Here is a 19,815-nt window from a genome sequence, read left to right as displayed (position 1 = left end):
CGTCTGTATCTGGGCCTTGAAGGATGGGAGGATCTGATGAGGCAGCAGTGTGGTGCAGGAGCAGTTAGGGGTAGAGGGCTGATGCGCAGAAGCTGAAAGAGAGCACTGGGTGCTGATCTTAGAGAGGATGGGCTGTGAGGTTGGCAAGCAAGAGGAACCTCCAAAGGTGATGAAAGGAGAGAAGGACAAAGCAGAAAGAAAAACTTTGCATTTTTCCATTCACATGTGCAAAATGATTAGATGGGCCCTCACCTTTGCATTTATCACAGGTTGGGTGGCATCTCTCACAGGTCTGGGTGCTCTGCTCCACGTAGTGATGCTCTGGACAGGTGCGATGACACTGTCCTTTGGAGCGGAGCAGAAAGAAGAATGGATCGCAGGACAGGCAGTCTGTGGGCTGCGGGCCCTGGCAGGCCTTGCAGCTCCTGCTGCACCTCTTGCACTGTCCTGTGGAGTTTTCTGCATAATATCTGAACCAAGGAGAGAAGCAAAGGATCAGTACTAAGCTTACTCAGAGGTTGGGTGTGGTGGGAAAAATCATGGTTACAAACTGAGTGCTTTTAGAATCTACTTATTAGATTCACTACCAATTATACTAATACATCTATTTTACAATCCCTCTCTGCTATTTGTGGGGATTAAGTTAGATGACACACCTGGAAGGACCTAGCACAGATCACACCAAGTTGTTGTTCAGTTGCTCAGTCAAGTCTGACTCTTTGAGATCTCAAGGACTGTAATCAGCCAGGCTCCTCTATCCATGGAATTCTCCAGGCAAGAATACTGGAGTGGATTGCCATTCCCTTCTCCAGGGAATCTTCCTAATCCAGGGATTGAACCTGGGTCTCTTGCATTGCAGGCAGATTCTTTAGTGTCTGAGTCATCAGGGATGCCCCCCTCCCTTTTTTTTTTGCATGAGGTGACTATGAAATCACTTGAACCTCATAGCCTGGAAGAGGATCTTGTGTATAATTACAAACAGTAACTGGGCCTTAAAAACGTTCTGAGGTTAAACACCAAAACAATGATGTGCGTGGGGTCAGGGTACAGAAGAGTATACACCTGCCTTCCCAAGGGGATTTAACATACAAAGTTTATGCATGTGGATCAGTGATTTTATGAAAGGAACTATTTCAATAAAATAGCCACTTATATCTAATTAATACCCTATTTATTCCCCATTTCAGGGATTTATGGCAACTTGTACCTCACTTCCAAAAGGGAACTTCACTTACTATGGAGTAATTGTTTTCTTAATTGCATGTTCTGCAATCTTTTTAGATTTGTGTGTGTGTGTGTGTGTGTGTGTGTGTCTGCATAAGAGTATCTAATGATTTGATTTGAGGAAGATGGAGATTCTTTATATGGCATCCAGATTTTTCAAGTACTTACTAAGATAAAAGATGAAGGTCTGAGCCAGGCCATCCCATTCCCTCTCTAGTCTGGCAGGAACCTTTCTTTATTGATTTATGTGACTGGTGTGTTTTGAGAGCTGCTAATGTGTGTGGCTCTGTGCTGAGTGTTGTAGAAACTTGTGTGAAAAGTAAGATGTGTTTTTCTTCCAGGAGCTTATAATTTTCTGGGAAAGAGATATATAAGAAGAATAGGCTCTTACAAAGTCTTTGATTACTCACCTTAACTCTTTATTAAGCATGTGTTGAATGAATGAGGTGAATCAAAACACAAGACAATGATACAAGCAGTAATTGCTGCTGAACTGAAGATAAGAGATATGCACATTTGGTCAAGAGCATTTGGGGAAAGTCCAAGATTATAGGCCGGCAATTTGGGTCTGGAAACTCTCAATGCTTTAGGTTACTGACTGGGAAGGAAGAGTTAACAATAGACCTGTAATCAGTCTTTATTTTTTCTGGGGATGCCTGGTGGCAGAAGAGATGACTCAGTCAAATCCTCTTCCAAATGTGCTGGTAACCAGACCTTCTGATAAACACACTCACAGTGTTTCCTAGCAGAATAAGCATAGGATGGAGAGCTCTTATCTGTGAGATGCTTTTAAAAGGACACATCTGTGTATCTAGGTTGCTTATGGTAGCGAAACCTGCAATTTGTGGATTAATGGGGGCATGGCAGGTTGGAGAATTAGTGGGGTAAAAGTGGAGATATTTAATGGAAACTGTGCCCTTTATAAAAATCAATGCTCCATGTCCATTGCTTAGACCTCGTGTATTAAATATGATCAGAACAGATCCAGAGGAGAAAGAACCTACCTTCATGGTCATGGACTTCTCTAAGAGAAGAATCACCTCTGCCTTGTAATTATTGTGTCCTTCCAACTGGTGATGTTTGGCACATGGGTCTGACTTGACAGTCTGACTCTGTGTGTTATCTCATTGGGTCCCTCTGCCTTTCCTGTTTCCTCTTCCATTACTGTGAACTGGCTGAAATCCTCTAGAGAGCAATTACATTTGGGTTGGACTCTCATCTTTGTTTCTTACTGGCAGTAAGACCTCAGTCTGGCTATCTAAGTGTTCCAAGAGTTAGCTTCCTCATACGCAGAATGGGTTTGCCAACAGTGAGATCTGGAGTGGTTGTGGGCTAGTGTGTTGAGCACCTTACCCTTCTCTGCACTGGGTCAGGCACTCCTGTCCCAGCTGGAACCAGCCTGGCTGGCAGGAGAGGCATTGCATGCTGTGTCGTCCTTCACATGTCCTACAAGAGCTGTGGCAGGGGGCACACCGGTGGCTGTCCTCATCAGCGTAGTAGCCTTCGGGGCAGTCCTGCACGCAGGTTGTGTCTGCCAAGGGAGGAAAGAGTCTGACTTGATGTCAGGCATGACATGGGTCTTCCAAAGCTCTATATGCTCCCCACTGTTTACCGGGATTGAGGGCGATGAGAGGGGGTGCAGGAGGAATGAGACAGTGACCCTGTGGGCTGATGGATATCTAAGGAGCTAAGATGAATGTCCAGGAATCAACCATAGGTCATTAGGAGTTGAGGAAAAACAGAAGTCACAGTGGATGGACTGTGGTGGGCAGGACAGAAACCACTGGCATCAGAGTGTGCAGGAGGAAGTTATGGGTCTCCCAGGATGGGGAGAACATTTGGGGCAGGGGCACTGGGACGGCAGGAATCAGGGCTCCATTGAAGAAAACAAAGTGTAGGGCCAGTGCGATGACAGGTTCTTATAATTTCAACTATGTTTAGCCTAAACGATGAGATTTTACCTTCAGCTTTGCTGTGCTATCCAGACAGTGTGACTCTTGAAATGCAAGTGAATTAAAATGAAATTTTAAACTTTGTTTCCTCAGTGGTAGGAGGACAGACATACAACATTACCATAGAGACACAAAGTTCTCTGGGCAGTGAGACTCTCTTTTTGCCCATGTATTTAAAGAATTAGATTCTAACCATGAATCCTCTGCTCAGCAAGAGCAGTAGGAGGTTTGTTGTTCAGCCCCACATAACCCAGTCCTTCTTCCACCCGCCCCGGTGGAGTCTTGGTTTTTGCCTTTTCACCTTCCTTGACAGTATTTAGGGGGTGGAAGGCAAGGGTGGATTCATGATAAAGTTAAAACATGAGATTTTCTGGCTTCACAGTTTAACAAGCAGTCTTAGAGGCACCTTCTTCCCTGACTTCTGCTTAACCTCACAGAACAGAAGCCAGGCTCTCCTGCCTTATTAATATGAGCCACTGGTCACAAACCTCTAGACCAGAAGCCGGTTTGTCTCTGTGACTTCAATCAGCATTTGCACAGGCACTGGTGGGAACAACAACCAAAAACCCCTAAATGATATCAGCGTTGCTGTTAGTGCTGTCGATCCACCCAAACTCTGTCCTGGAGACTCTGAGCTGCTTAGGGACAGCGGTCATGTCATTCATCTCTGCACCCAGCACAATGCCAGTTTTGGTTCAGTGGCTATTCTGTTAAAGATGAATGTTCACAGTGGTTTATTGTCTAGCTAAGGTTATCTAGTTAACTAGGGGGGAGGCCTGAATCCCCCTAAGTTGAAGCACCTGTGTATTAGGTTCCTCTTACCACAAATGTGTAGGCTTAGAATAGTGCAAATTTATTATTCTGGAAGTCAGAAGTCTAACGTGGGTCTAGGGGACTGTGTTCCTTTTAGAGACTCTGAGGGAAGATCTGTTTCTTTGCTTTTTCTAGCTTCTAAAGGTCATCTGCCTGCCTTGGCTTGTAGCCTTCTCCTCCAGTTTCTTCTCGATGCTCAAATGGTCTGATGTCACATAGACTTCAACTACTGACTCTGATTTGTCCTGCCTCCGTCTTATAAGGACCCTTGTGATAATACAGAATAATCTTATTGAATTAATTAATCACATCTGCTAATATTTTTTGCCATGTAAAGTAACATATTCATGGGGTCTGAGGATTAGGTTGTGTACATTTTTAGGCCGGTGGCTCAAGAGGTTAAAGCATCTGCCTGGAATGCAGGAGACCCGGGTTCGATCCCTGGGTCAGGAAGATCCCCTGGAGAAGGAAATGGCAACCCACTCCAGTACTCTTGCCTGGAGAATCCCATGGAGGGAAAAGCCTGGTAGGCTACTAGTCCATGGGGTCGCAAAGAGTCGGACACGACTGAGCGACTTCACTTTCACTTTATTCAGACTACCACAACCTCCAGAGGAGTTATCTAGTGTATAAGTAGCCTCACCCTGATGGGGATGCGGTAAGGGGCAGGGCGGGAGAATATGAGAAGACCAGGTCTTTGACATCGTGCATCCAGCTTTGGCAGGGACCACAAATACTGAAATCTCGGTTCTAGTCTAATTTATATCTCTAGTTAGAAGATCACTTTGTAGTGATACGATATCTTCTGTCTGTATGAAGTCACCTGAGGTGGTCTCTGGTAACACTCTAGATTGGGGATAATTAGAAAAGAAGCTTTGGGCATTGGGATGAGACAGGGGATCTGGAATGGTCTCAAGAAGCAGCAACTGCTGGGAAGAAGGTTTACTGAGATATGTGAAAGCGGAGCTAAGATAGATGGATAAGGAAGACTGAAGTCCTCAATGTTTTCTATAGTGAGGTGAGTGAGTGAGAGGAAGCATGTGTAAGGCCAGCGGGGGTCAGTTGGTACAGGGCACGTGTGCAGAGCTCTTTGTACTATTCTCCCTCTTGCATCTTTTCTGTAGGCTTCAAAATTTCCAAATACAGTGTGAAAAATTGAAAAAAAAAAAAAAAGACACCAATTCCTGCAGGGCACCAGGCATTGTACAAGGTAGTCTCCCAGATGGAGGGGAAGACAAGCTCTCCTCAGAGGAGAAGTTACTCACTGAGCAGGAGGCTGTCCCGTGGGCAGGTCTGACACTGGTACTCCGAGGGCCCCGTGCAGTGGAAGCACCTGGCATGACAGGCCTTGCATGCCTGTGCCTCCGTGTCCCAGTACTCCATGGCGGTGCATTCAGTGTGAAGCACACAGGTCCCGTGGTTGTTCACCCTCAGGCCTTCCTGACACATCGTGCAGGCCCCCGAGGATGAGCAGGTGCGGCAGGACTTGTGACAGTCTGCAGGTGGGGTGGGGACAGCACACGAGGGAGAGAGAGTCAGGTCATCCCTTGAGGGAATCAGTTCCTTGAAAAGTGTGCTCGCCATCCTTGCTCAGAGATTTCTAGGGTTCTGTGTCAAGGGTGTGGGGCCAGGAGTTGGGCTCTAGGGTGGGGCATTCTTGTTGCAAGACGAGGAAAAAAAATGTCTGGTTCACTTTCTCTGTAATCCCCAGGCAGTCCCTTCCTGCAGCAGCCACCTCAGAAATGTTAGTAAGAGCTGCCATAATTACCCAAACTGCAGCATGATAATAACCAGCAGTTCTGTGGCAGCAAAGTCACACCCTAGTCTGTGGGCTTCTCGCCACTGTAACTCCTCCTCTGTGGTCCTCTGCTGACCTCCTAATAGTTTGAGCTTATTTCTAACATAACAATTGCCAGTGTGTATTGTAAATACCTATTGATTGAAAAAAAACATAAACCTCTTTTATAGTCATTTTGAAAAGCAGAGTGCCCATTAGAGGGCCTGGAATATAACAGGTTAATTTCCAATAGCTGAGCTGGCCTGAGTTCAGTCATCTGTGTTTTTTAAAGCTCCTCTGGTGGTTCTAATGGGCAACCAGGGATGAGAACCAGAGGGCTTTCTCAGTAAGAAAATTTAATCAGGAAGATTAAGAACATGTACTCGAAACTTGTAAAGTTATCTATATGGCAGATTACTTTTATTATTGAACACCAGAGAAAGGCCCAGGCGATCCTCGGTTCCTACCCTAGTGCAGGCAGGTGGCCTCTGGCAGAGTCTTTAACCTTCTTGTAGAAACTGACCCATAGGTTTGCAGCCTCCTCATGTGCTCGCTCCCGGCCCCTTTCCATCAGTTTTTAGAGATAAAAATGATATAGAGCATTGTGTAAGTTTAAGGTGTACAATGTGATGATTTGATATATGCATATATTGCAAAGTAGTGACCATGATAAGGTTGGCTACACAGGTACAGCCGCTCATCTTCATGTGCTTTCACAAAAGGGGGGAACATTGTCACTAAATAGGGCTTTATGTAAAACACACCAGAAAGGTATATCCAGATCGTAAGGTTAGATCAGAAAGGCTGTAGGAACGTACTACATCTTCACGTTTGACCAAACACATTTCCTGAATACGTTCTAGGATGTGGGTGGCCAAGAGGTTCTCCTGCCACGTGAGTTCATCCTCGAGCTCTCACTGTGGTTAGGGGGCCTGCCCCTGGATGACCAACTCGTGTTTGCTTAATGGCAACATAAGGAGCTAAGCTGATTTCCCTGGTAGCTCAGATGATAAAGAATCTGCCTGCAATGCAGAAGACCTGGATTCGATTCTTGGGTTGAGAAGCTCTCCTGGAGAAGGAAATGGCAACTCACTCCAGTATTCTTGCCTGAAGAATTCCATGGACAGAGGAGTGTGCTGGGATCAATGGGGTCACAAAGAGTTGGACTGGGCTGAGCGACTAACACTTTCACTTCTTTCAAGGAACTAAATTACCACTAACTGCCTCATTGCAATGAATCCTGTGATTGTAGTTAACAATAGTAGATTGTATACTTGAAAGTTGCTAAGAGTAGAGCTTAAGTGTTCTTACTGGAAAAAAAAAAACACAAAACCCTCAAAAACAAAACTATGGCTGTATTAGCTGGTCAACCTTATTGTGGTCACCATTTATCAATATATACATATATCAAATCATCACATCATACACCTTAAACTTATACAAGGCTATATATGTTAACTATATCTCAATAAAACTGGGGGGAAAAGGAAAGTCCTTTCAATCAGAATGCTTCTCTTACTTGCTTGAGAATTCCTCTAGTGGTGGACAGTATATTTAATTAATTTTTCTATTTCCTGACAACTAATAGGAAGCAAAGAATTCATGCCTAGTTAAAACATAAGAAGGCATAATTAATAACAGATCCTTTCTTGCACCTATAGGGGTTGAAATGCCAAATGGGAGGTGGAATAGAGGACCCCAGGCAGTAGAGGCTGCCTGCGGGTGATGATGAGGGGGAGTGGGCTTTAGGGAGACAAAAAGCACGGAGAAAACCCTCTGTGGCCCGGCTTTCTTTGCACTGCTATGAACCTCTAATGAATTAACATTTTAAGAAAAAATTTCTATAATTTGTATGACTTTCAAAGGCTCATCATCTCTGTTGTAAATCTTCACCCAAGAATCCCTTTTGATCAGCTACCGTTGTGAGGTGGGATCAACATGATTCAGTGCTACTAAGTTACATCATGAAGCTAAGGAAAGATTCATTTAAAAATAAATAATAAACTAGAGCAGGTATAGAGTTGAGACCACAGCTCTGGGGCTGGAACTGTACAAACCTCAGACCTGCTTTCTCTCAGCAGAAACCCATCATCCTCGTGGGTTCCCTGGGACGTGGTGCTCAGCGACACAGCCCAAAATCTTTACCTTTGCAGACCTTAGTCTCTTTTTCAAAGTAAGTTCCTTCTGGACACTCATCTAAACACTGCCCATTGTAGAGAACCAAGGACGCCTCGGCACAGAGGTCACAGTCATCCGCCGAGGGGCCACTGCACTCCAGACAGTCTTCATGGCAGGGAACACAGTGGCGCCTGTCTGCGTAGAAGTGGCTGGGACAGGACTGGTGGCATGCATCCTTGTGCAGGAAGAACTCAGGCATGCACTCTAGGAGAGGGGGAAGCAGCAGAAAGGAATTCATTTGTTCTGCAGTGGGCTAGTCCATCCCCTGCCACTTTGACCCATTTGACTCCAGGGTACATTTGCCTCACCCCCATCCTCCCAGGGGCTTCCCAGGTGATGCAAGTGGCAAAGAATTTGCCTGCCAATGCAGGAGACACAGGAGATACATGGGTTAAATATCTGGGTCGGAAAGATTTCCTGGAGAAGGAAATGGTAAACTGCTCCAGTATCCTTGCCTGGAGAATCCCATATACAGAGGAGCCTGGTGGGCTACAGTCCATGGGGTCTCAAAAATCAGATATGACTGAACGCATGCACGCACACACGCATGCACGCACACGCGCGCACACGCACGCACACGCACACACACCCCACCCCACCCCCACCTACCTACCTCACCCACCCAACCTTCTGCCAAGGCGTCATCCTTGTCTCACAAGCCCTGCCTTGGGAAAGGAGACCACTTATGGTGGCCCAGTTAGATGGTCCTGGGTGCAAATCCTAAAGTGATCTGCCGCTTCAATTGCAAAAAATCACAGGGAAGATGAGTCAGGGCTGAGATGCTGGATGTATTGTCCTGAAAGCCCAGAAAGCATTAACAGATCTATTGAACACTTCTGGTTCTATTTAATACAGAAAGCAGTTTCAGAATTAGTGGAATAGTTAATTTTCCATTCACTGATAGGGTAAACTAATGAAATATACATGGTTCAGTTCAGTTCAGTTCAGTAATCCATATGAAGAATGCATTGTTAGTTTCTTTGTGCCTATTCTCTTATTTGTGGGGCAATTCCAGAAAGCACTTAGGTAACACCAAATCCTTTGGATTGGACAGATTGAACATTTAAATGAATCTATCTTATTCTGCAGAGGAAATTAGACAGACTTTCTCAGGAGATAATCTCAGAGAAAGTTCCTAGCCAGAGGGCTACTCTCCGAGTCTTACAGTTGCCTGATCCTTACTTTTGTATCTTTTATAACAGTTGAAATTCTCCAGCCACCTCTGTGTTTTGTTAATATTAGTCTCTCCCATGAGATTTTGTGATCAGAGCAGCAGAAACTTTGGGTTCTTATCTGTATCTCTAGCACTTGGGACAGTGCTTGTCACACCCTAACTGCCCAGGACATATGTGTGGGAGAAATCTTGTTAAAAAATGGGCTCTTGTCTGTCTTATAAAAAATAGGCTATTGTCTGTCTTAATTTGCAGAATCCATCATGGAAAGGCTTTATGTCACCCTCAGTTTTCTCAGTGACCCCCATAGAGGTCAGTTTCAGTAAAGGCGTGGAGATGGTTTCCCCCAGATCTTGTTGGACTTCCCACTCTCAGGTAGTGGGCCCCCGCCCTCTCCCCGCTGAGGCTCCCAGGTACCTTTGCATGTTTTCTCATGGATGCAGTCCTGACACATCTCTGGGCAGTGCTTGCACACCCCTTCCATGGCCACATGCCTCTCAGGGCAGGTTTCCCGGCACACCCCCTGGTCTAGGACAAGGCCTCGTTCGCAGGACTGACAATTGGTGGCATTTCCTTCACAAGTTCTGCAGGAGGAGCTGCAGTGCTCACAAGTATCATCATCTGCGTAGAAGCCCCTGTGGGAAGAAGAGGGAGCCACTAGAGAAGCTTTCCAACTAGGGAGTTGATTCACACCTGGCAGTCAAGAATTAGGGCTGAAAATGCAAGGACTATGGCTGTTGTCAACTAAAATGAATTCATCAGATTTCCTGGGGAAGGCGCTAAAAAAAAAAAAGAGGTTTAAAAAAAATTAAATGAAAGGGGTAGGGATTATCCTTGTGAATTTAGGGTGTTTGAAAACAACTTTTTAATTTGTATATAGTTTAGTCATCTTCTGATTGTCTATTTTAATCTCTTAATTTTTGTTCTTTTTTTTTGATGTTAGAGTAGAAAATGCTTTTTATCCCATTTAATATGGTTTTCGTTTAAAATGTAACAGTTAAAATATTTTTAAAAGGCTCTAAAGGTTTAATGACATATACAGTTTTTGCATATGAAAAGGTTGTGAATGCCCTTGGAGTAAACACCTAGAACACGGGGACCACCTCTGACCCCACAGGGTACTTGTAGTCAGCAACTGGACCCTGTGGAATGGGGATACCCCTCTTGCCTTAGAGTCATTATAGCCACTACCCTTTCATTATAGCCACTACCCTTTCAGTTGAGGCCACTGAGAAAATTGTTGTGGAATCCCGTTTAGCCATTTTTGTTCCTCGTGCAGTAGAGATTCTCCTGAATTCTCATCACATTCAACATTTCTCAGCCAGACGGTTTCTATGAAGTCTTTTTGTTAACTGCTCCTCACCTAATTCTTTTGTTAGAATAACCATGACCCGACTACTCTTCTCCCTTCTGTCGCTGATGAAGTAGCTCACCTCTGCTTAGCGCTGAGGACCGCCTTCTGATTCCTCATACTGATCTACAGGAGACTCCACTGGGCAACACTGACTTCTCCTGCTTTACTGATGGTCTCATTTAACAAGGTGACAATAGTAAATAGTGTACTGGGTATGTTATTACCACTCTTTTTGATGTTGTTGAAGCAGCATCTTTAGCTATGGCTACTTTAACTGAACAGGCTGAATCATATGCTCTTTTACAGGTTTGTACTTTAGCCAAGGACAAAACTGCCACTATTTAAATTGCTTTTAGAGTATCTCATGGTTTTGGAATGTTGGGCAAGCAATGGAAATAAAATTTAAAATGCCCCCTATGTGTAATAATTAGTGAATATACTTTTTGCCCATCACTTTAGCTATTATGGTTTTGGGGCTTCTCACTTGACCCTCTGGAAGCTAAGGGAAACCATCTTGTTGATATTTCTTCAAGGAATGCTGCTCTTAAAGGGACCAGTGGCAGCTAAATGATATTTTATAATATCTTTTCCCAAATGATTTAGAAAAACTGGCTAGAAAGGTCCAACAGCTGGCCTCAGAAAAAGAAAAACAAGTTTGGAAATTCAACAGTTGTTAGTTGGATAAAAAGAGAAAGCTCTCGTTTGGACTGTATAACAAGCCAGTCCTACTGGAGATTCTGAAATTCCCACTCCCCACCGCTGGTTACATGCAGTAAGCCTTCAGTCTGTGATGAAATGGTAGGCTTCATGAATCAGTATTAATGGGGAAACATTAACAAAAAATATTTACCTTTCTTGTCCTGCTTATCCAAACTACAACCCAGGGAAGCCTCTTCCTACTGTTCCCTGACATTTTATACTGCCCAGACCACTTGAGGTCTGGCAAATGGATTACGTAAAACTTCCTCTGTCTAATGGATGTAAATAAGCTTTAGCCATGGTCTGTATGTTTTCACATTGGATTGAAGCCTTCCCTTGCTGGCAGGCTACTGCCTTTTCTGTGACTAAAATAAATCCCTTTAGAAAAGATTATCCTTACCTGGAACTTATTGTGATTGAGGAACCTATTTTATTGGCCATGTACTTAGGTCTACACTGTATGGCCAGTTTTACAACTTCACTTGCTTAACTACCCTCAATCCTCTGGTTTAATCTAATGCACTAATGACATTATTAAGACTCAGTTGGCAAAATTTGTAGAGGCCCTCTCAATACCTTAGGGCTTCCCTGGTGGCTCAGATGGTAAAGAATCTGCTTGCAATGCGGGAGACCCAGATTCCATCCCTGAGCCAGGAGGATTCCATGGAGAAGGGAATGGCTACCCACTTCAGTATTCTTGCCTGGAAAATCCCACCGACAGAGGAGACTGGCAGGCTACAGTCCATGGGGTTTCAAAGAGATAGACGTGACTGAGCAACTGACATTTTCCAAATACCTTGGTCAAAAGCATTGCCATTCGTACTTCTGAATCTCATATCCACCCCTTTTGAAACTCATAAACTCTCACCACTTGAGATAGTCATAGGATGCCCATTGCACTTGGCTCCTACTTCTGACCCTCAACTGATAAAAGGAGAGAAACTCCAGTGTTTGAAGGGCCTAATTGCTTCTGTTAAAAAGAACGATGCTTTAGTAGAGCAATCTTTTCATGGTGTGGCCATGGAATACATCCAAACAGGCAATTTTGCACAAAGAGAAACAAAGCTGCCAAGCCAAGCTGGGTATTATATGTCCCTCAGACTTTATCTCCCCTGTTTTTTTGGTAAACATAAAGATGGGGGAATCCCATGGTAATCAGACCACCCTACTCAAGACAGGAAAACATATACTTGTGATTCCATAGTCTGTAGGATTTTCAGGTCGGTTTAGTAGCTTCCCTGTTGCTCAGAAAAAGGAAAAAGGCTGCCATGTATCCATGTGTGTGCATTTGGAGGAAAAAAATCTCTTCTCCCTGCTGGGTTTTCTTACTCTGACCCTTTCACTAGTAAGCCTCTTTTCAAATACCCAACTGGGGAGGCAACTTGAAAATATTATGCTGAATAAAATAAGTCAGTTACAAAAAGTCACAGTCTATATTATTTATATAAAATGTTCAATAGGCAAATCTCTAGAGACAAGGGAAATTAGTGGTTGCTTAGGGCTGTGGGAAATTAGGAATAACTGCTGAAAGGGTACAGAGTTTCTTTTGGGGGTGATGGAAAGATTTTTAAATCAATTGTGGTGATAGTTGCACAAGTCTCTCAATATACTAAAAATCATTGAATTTTATACTTTGTGTGGGTAAATGGTGTGGCATGTGAGTTATATCTCAACAAAGCTGTTATAAAGAAAAAAGAAACCCTGGTTGAATGAGAAGGTGACATTGTGTAGTGGTTAAGCACATGGATTTCAATGTTAGAGAGATTTGGTTTGAAATCCTGACTGTGCCATGTATTAGCCCGGTGACTTTGGGCATGCCACCCTTTTTTTCATCTGTGAAGTGAGGGAAATAATGGTATAGTGTCCCTCCATATCTGTAGGAGATTGGTCCAGGACCTGACTTGAGTGCCAAAATACATGGATGCTTAAGTCCCATCACTTCAGTTCAGTTTAGTCGCTCAGTCGTGTCTGACTCTTTGCGACCCCATGAATCGCAGCACACCAGGCCTCCCTGTCTATCACCAACTCCTGGAGTTCACTCAGACTCATGTCCATCAAGTCGGTGATGCCATCCAGCCATCTCATCCTCTGTCGTCCCCTTCTCCTCCTGCCCCCAATCCCTCCCAGCATCAGAGTCTTTTCCAATGAGTCAGCTCTTCGCATGAGGTGGCCAAAGTACTGGACTTTCAGCTTTAGCATCATTCCTTCCAAAGAAATCCCAGGGCTGATCTCCTTCAGAATGGACTGGTTGGATCTCCTTACAGTCCAAGGGACTCTCAAGAGTCTGTCTGGCACTGTTTCCACTGTTTCCCCATCTATTTCCCATGAAGTGATGGGACCAGATGCCATGACCTTCGTTTTCTGAATGTTGAGCTTTAAGCCGGCTTTTTCACTCTCCTCTTTCACTTTCACTGTTCGCCCTCTATATCTGTGGTTCTGCGTCTGTGGGTTCAGCCAACTGTGGATTGTGTAGTACCGTATTTATTGGAAAAAATAAAGGGGATGGTACGTTTGAAACTCTTAGCACAATGCCTAGATATTGCAAGATCTCAGTAAGTATCTGTTTTTAAATGATTTCTTTTCCCTTGGAATCTCTTAGCTCTTTGTGTATTAAGGACCTGAGAAGTATGACATTAATCGATGTAAATCTTCCTTACTGGATTATAAGCCTGTTGCAAACTCAGACTCCCTTCACTTGAGGTTAGCTTAGCTTCTAATATCAATTCTTAACACCCAAAAGGTATCTGTAGAATTGAATTGGATATGTTTGGCTTCTACAGTAGATTGGATGCTTCTTGAGGGTCAGTTCCTTGACTGATATTTGTATGCTATAGGACCAATCTCAGTAATGGATATAAACAGGTCATTAGAAAATAGGAGTTGTTTTTATCATGAAATTCTTTTAAGCAGCAGGCAGATAAAATTTCTAGTTCCTTTAGATGTTGTTGGCTGCTTTCTCAAACCCATTTCTTGCCTCCTTCTCTCCACTCTTCCTGGCTGTCAGTGTTGTGATTTTTGTGGGTTTTCAGGGGCGAATCTCATTCAGCCTACGTCAGTCCTTATATTTCCATTCTCCTTGCCAGGGATCAGCTTAGGAAGGTGTTAGTGATGCATTCTGGCTGATGAGATGAGAAGGGAAGTCTGAGGAAGTTTTGTTTCCTCTTAAAAAGAGATAAACAAGAAGAAAGGCAGCGTGGGATGATGATGTTGGGGATGGGCAGGCGATATGAACTCTGGGGAGGACAAGCTATGAAAGATACTAGAGCACAATGGAAAGACTGTGGGTTTCTAATGAAGCATTGGCCACCGAAATAATAAATGCTATACTTCCAAACTTTGCATTGTATGCATAAATAAACCCCATATTTTGTGTCAGGCCCTTTGACAGTTTTGTTTCCTGTTACTGAAATTTTCCTGATAAACTTTTCCACTTGCTATCCCCACTTCCCACTTAGGTAAATCCTGGAGCCAGGACCATTGATAGGAAGAGCAAAGGAATTGTAGGCCAGGGGACTGAGGAAGCCATAAGGAATCAATAAATAAGCAGGCATTACTCTCTATTTATTATCTGTGATTCATACCTCTCTTTCAACATGTAGAAGAGATTCGTGCATTCCACAGCTTATCACAACCTCACTTTTGTCATGGAGGGGGGGAACCCTGACAACTATTTGATCATAAATACGAGGTAAAATAAAAAACATATTTTTATGAGAGTAAAAATATATACATCTTGTGGTCACAAGGGAGAAGCACGCATCTGGCCTTAAGTAAGCTTTGGCTGCTGTGGCTGAGAGTGATGTCAGCCAGTTAGGCAGGGAGGAGGACATAGGTGCTGTAACTAGGGAAGAAAAGAGGTCTTTGGGGAATAGGGAGGAATTGCCCCCAGTGTTGCAGGAGAAGGAACACAGAGTAGCAAGCGAAAGGAAGAGGAAAACTTACTCAGGGCATCTGGTGAAGCACCTGCCTTGGTGGAGGAAGAGGGGGTGGTCTGGCCGTGTTTGGCACTTTTGGCAAAGGTTGACTTTGGAGCAAGAGGCACAGTCCTCTGTGCAGTTCTCGCAGCTGCCGCTCCTCACCGAGGGCCACATGCCTTGGGGACAGGATGGAACGCAGGTCTGAGCCAGCAGATAGGTGCCTGGAGTCCCAGGGAAGAAGACAGGTCAGATGATCATCAGGTGTCTCCTCTAACAGTACATGCACCCAAACAGAGAATTGACACTCCCAACAGCTTTTTTAACTGCTCAGGAGATGCAGGTTTGATCCCTGGGTTGGGAAGATCCCTTAGAGAAGGAAATGACAACCCACTCCAGTATCTTGCCTGGAAAATATCATGAACAGAAGAACTTGGCGGGCTATAGTCTATGGGGTCATATACAATTTAGCAACTAAACAGCAACAACAAAGACCCAAGTATCCAGAATACTTATTTCAGGATTACCAAGACATCTTTTAGTGATGCAGATGGTGATTGCAGCCATGAAATTAAAAGATGCTTACTCCTTGGAAGGAAAGTTATGACCAACCTAGATAGTATATTGAAAAGCAGAGATATTACTTTGCTAACAAAGGTCTGTCTAGTCAAGGCTATGGTTTTTCCTGTGGTCATGTATGGATGTGAGAGTTGGACTGTGAAGAAGGCTGAGCACCGAAGACTTGATGCTTTTGAACTGTGGTGTTGGAGAAGACTCTTGAGAGTCCCTTGGACTGCAAGGAGATCCAACCAGTCCATCCTAAAGGAAATCAGTCCTGGGTGTTCATTGGAAGGACTGATGCTGAAGCTGAAACTCCAATACTTTGGCCACCTGATGCAAAGAGTTGACTCACTGGAAAAGACCCTGATGCTGGGAGGGATTGGGGGTAGGAGGAGAAGGGGATGACAGAGGATGAGATGGCTGGATGGCATCACCAACTCGATGGACATGAGTTTGGGTGAACTCTGGGAGTTGGTGATGGACGGGGAGGCCTGGCGTGCTGCGATTCATGGGGTCGCAAAGAGTCGGACACAACTGAGCGACTGAACTGAACTGAAGTCTTCCAAGATGAGTTAAAACTCTAGAAAGGAAATTGACAACAGAAGACTTTTGGCTTGTTTCTCTGACTTTCCTATTGGTATCGCTGCGGGTTACCATGGGGCTTCCCTTTGCCCAAGTGATCTGTCTATTAAGACCTTTGTCTTCCTGGTGTGAGGCAATTATGTATACACGGTTCAATGGAGTCTGCTCTGCGTCTCAAAGCATATCTGTTGGGACACTGACGCAGTAGCAACCCTTCCACCCAACTCCTCCTTTAATGGACAATCCATCTACTTAGTTTTAATTGAAAAAAATCAGATGCATCATCATTAAAACAACCCAGAAATCACCCTGAACTCCAAAATTCCAAGAAAATTGTCAGGTTTTTGTTGTTGTTGTTGACTTTTATATATTGTAGAAGTAGAATTGGTAGCAGATTGCACATTCTAACATAATGATCGCTTTAATGGGAGTAGAACATTCTTAGTTTCTAGTGTGCCATGTTGATAAACTATCACCTTAATTCAGGAAAGTTATTTCTGACTTGATTTTATAGATGATGAAGCCATTAATTTGTTGAGCTGTTGTGCTTTTTTCCCCTCACCTAAATTCACTGCCAAAAATGAAGAAAAATACCAGGTAGACACTTCATCCCCTTGTAGATTCTCTACCTTAGTTCTTTTGTTTCAGCTAATGCACTTTAAAAGAACAATGGAACCTTTAGAAATGTCGGGCAGCCAGAGACCCTAGCAAACTCTGTGGCCAAATTGATCACTAACTTAATCGTGCTTTGGATAAGAACCATTTCTTTTCTTTTTTGTTCTGGTCCCTTGAAAACTAGTTTCTATTATAGGGCAGTGTTTGGGTCCCTGTGTTTCTCCAGAGTTCCTACTGTGACAGCAACATGTGATGGGACTATATCACGAGATGCTGACAAATAACTGAATTGGCTTGGCCACCGCTTCCTCCTGCAGCATGCCACACTCACCTTTCGGACATGAAGTGCACAGGGTTGCCGATCCATGGCAGGTTTTACAAGAAGAATGGCATGACTGGTGTCTTCTCAAAAGGTCTGTATAAGGAAAGAAACAAGAAGTCTGCCTCTTTTGAACAGGTGCATAGCATTGTTGGGAAAATCTCATGAGTAATCTCATTTCCCTTTTCACCCTAAATAGACCCTTCAACTTGATAGTAGTTAAATGTTGGCACCACCCATTGCCGACCAAGTGGACTTCATTTATTTTATTTTCCTTACTCCTTCACTGACAATTGATGTCAAGACTTTCTTTGCAAATTTCCAGTGACAGGATAGCCATAAATATAGGGGGATAGTTGAACTAACAGATGTTACTTATTTTATATTTTGTAAACGTGTGGTTGTGTGTATGTGTGCTGGAGTTTTTGTGTCAAAGGTAATCACTTATTTCTCCGAGATTCTTTGATGATCACTTTTCTTTATTCCAGGATGATAACTGAGAATCCGTTGTGCCCCCTCTTTTTTTGTTCTTTAGGACCAGATTTCATACATTGGTCAGTGTTTGGGGTCTCTCTGTTCTTCATAGTAGCCACTGTGGGATGCAGCCTAAATTGATCTTTTAAATTTGTCCAAAATCATCATTGAACATCAGTAGCCATCGGAGAGCTTGCTGGCTGGTCAGTGACAGGAAGGTCATCCCAGGTTAACAGCCATTAATCTGAGAAACATGTGAGCTGCTTCTCCTTTCTTCCCCCACAACCATTCGCTGGGCAGGTTTTGTCAGGAAGGCAGCAGCAACTCAACGGGATAGTTGTGTAACAAAGAAAACAGCCTCAGTGACGTCACTCACTCAGTACACATAGAGATCTTGACTAAATTCCAGTAATCGCTCAGGAATCAGCGTGACTCATACAGGGGAAATTTAGAAAAAGAAGTTCTAGCTCAGAAAATGTCACACAAATGGCCCTGAAGTTCAGTCAGGGTTATGGTTGGCATCTTACCACTCCCCTCCCTTCCTTCCTCCCCCTTTTCCTTCTTTCCTCCCTGTCTTCCTCTCTCCCTTCCTTCCTCTCTCGCCTGTCACTTCCTTCCTTCTCTTCCTGAGAGTCTGGCAGAGTCTAGTCACACCTGCCTTCAGATCCCAGGTGTGCTTTTTCTGGGTAGGGTAACCATGGATACAGTAATTAAACTCTTCCAGTCTTACAATACTTTCCACATCTCTAAAATGAGAGCAAGTGATTCTTCCTTTATAGGACTCTTGTGAAACCTGAGTAAGATAACGTGCGAAGTATGCACACAGTGGCTCAGTAAACGGTGGTTCCTTCTGCTCCATTTCTTCGTTTGTTATCATTCCACCCCGTTTCTCAGGCTCCTGTTTTATTTCCCGTTCACTTTCCTCTGTTCCATTCTTGGAGTGGTACCAGGAGCCGGTACTTGGTTCCTCTGATGGCACTCCCAGTCAATACACTGCTGAGCCTTGCTGCAGAGAAAGCTTGATAGCTAAGTAGGCAATAGATAGCCAGAGATAGAGGTCTGTGGACGTAAACGATTGTCCATGCTGCCATGCTGAGTGGCAATTTCTTTCCAACTGTGAGAGAAAATTTTGTACTGGTTTTCTAGTAGACCGATTAACTAATGTACTCTGCTGGGCAGTCCTGTTAAGAGTTCAGCTAGCCAGTGCAGAGCAATGCTAGTCCCTGGATTTTCACAAAAGCGATGATGATGGGTGTGTTAACTAACCTTATTGTAATCATTTTGCAGTATACACATGCATCAAGTCATCATTTTATACGTGATAAACCTATATAATGTTATATGTCAGTTCCATCTCAATTAAGCTGGGAGAAAAAGATGCTTACTTGATGAGAGCAGTTATTCAAGGAATAATAACTAAATATTAATCTGATATTGAGCACCTTGAAGATCTTTATCACCCAAGCCATGCGTTGATTTTGTTTTGATTTTATCATTTTTGTGCTAAAATGTTATATTTTTAAAGTTAGTTGTTTTAATTTTCTCACATTTAAAAAATATAATGTATATATTTACACATAGTATACATATGTTTATAATTACACATACATATCTCACCTTTTGGTGGCTTGATATATCATTCCAATACACTTGGTATAAAATTCTGTAATGTCCTCATATCTCGACTAGAGGGTGCTCTGCACACACCGTTAGCAGTCATTCTTGGGCAAGGGATAAAGATCCCCAGCGAGAGCTCTTTTATCAGAAAAGATTAGATCTCAACAAGTAAAATTTTTGACTTTGTTCAGTTTCTCTTTTTTCTACTCCAGAAATTCTAGACTGAACAGGACTTCATCCCCTCCCCTGCAAAAACAAAAAAATCACCTTGACCAAGAAAATATAACGTATAGCCTTCAAATATGACTAATAAAGTATGGGTTCTTCTTACTTGAAATGTTTTAGGTTAAATAAGCAATACTCACAGGTTCACAATGTAGGCAAGGTATATACTGTAAAGTCTCTCTTACCACCCCCCTCCACCCTTTTTATACAGACTATTCGCGGTGTTTATCATCTTCTCTCTCTCTCTCTCTTTTTTTTTTTGTAGTTCTGTATTTCAGAGATCATTGTTTATCAGTATATAAAGACTCTCCTCATTCTTTTTGATGGCTCCATAGTATC

General features: G+C 43.5%; 1 protein-coding gene across 2 annotated transcripts in view; it reads right to left on the bottom strand.

Annotated features, from left to right (window-relative positions):
* PCSK5 (proprotein convertase subtilisin/kexin type 5) overlaps positions 1-19,815 on the bottom strand; it is a 500,900-nt gene that overhangs the window by 18,813 nt on the left and 462,272 nt on the right. For both annotated transcript variants that reach the window (XM_068974738.1, XM_068974739.1), the window contains 7 exons: positions 17,173-17,256; positions 15,112-15,307; positions 9,534-9,751; positions 7,912-8,148; positions 5,255-5,485; positions 2,578-2,755; positions 253-470 (listed from right to left, as the gene is read on the bottom strand). In XM_068974738.1, the coding sequence (XP_068830839.1) occupies positions 253-470; positions 2,578-2,755; positions 5,255-5,485; positions 7,912-8,148; positions 9,534-9,751; positions 15,112-15,307; positions 17,173-17,256 (1,362 nt within the window). The remainder of the gene's footprint in view (positions 1-252; positions 471-2,577; positions 2,756-5,254; positions 5,486-7,911; positions 8,149-9,533; positions 9,752-15,111; positions 15,308-17,172; positions 17,257-19,815) is intronic.

This window comes from Capricornis sumatraensis, chromosome 6, assembly GCF_032405125.1.
Source record: "Capricornis sumatraensis isolate serow.1 chromosome 6, serow.2, whole genome shotgun sequence".
NCBI classification, from domain to species: domain Eukaryota; kingdom Metazoa; phylum Chordata; class Mammalia; order Artiodactyla; family Bovidae; genus Capricornis; species Capricornis sumatraensis.
The sequence above is the reverse complement of the archived record's forward strand: the minus strand, read 5'-3'. Positions and strand labels throughout refer to the sequence as shown.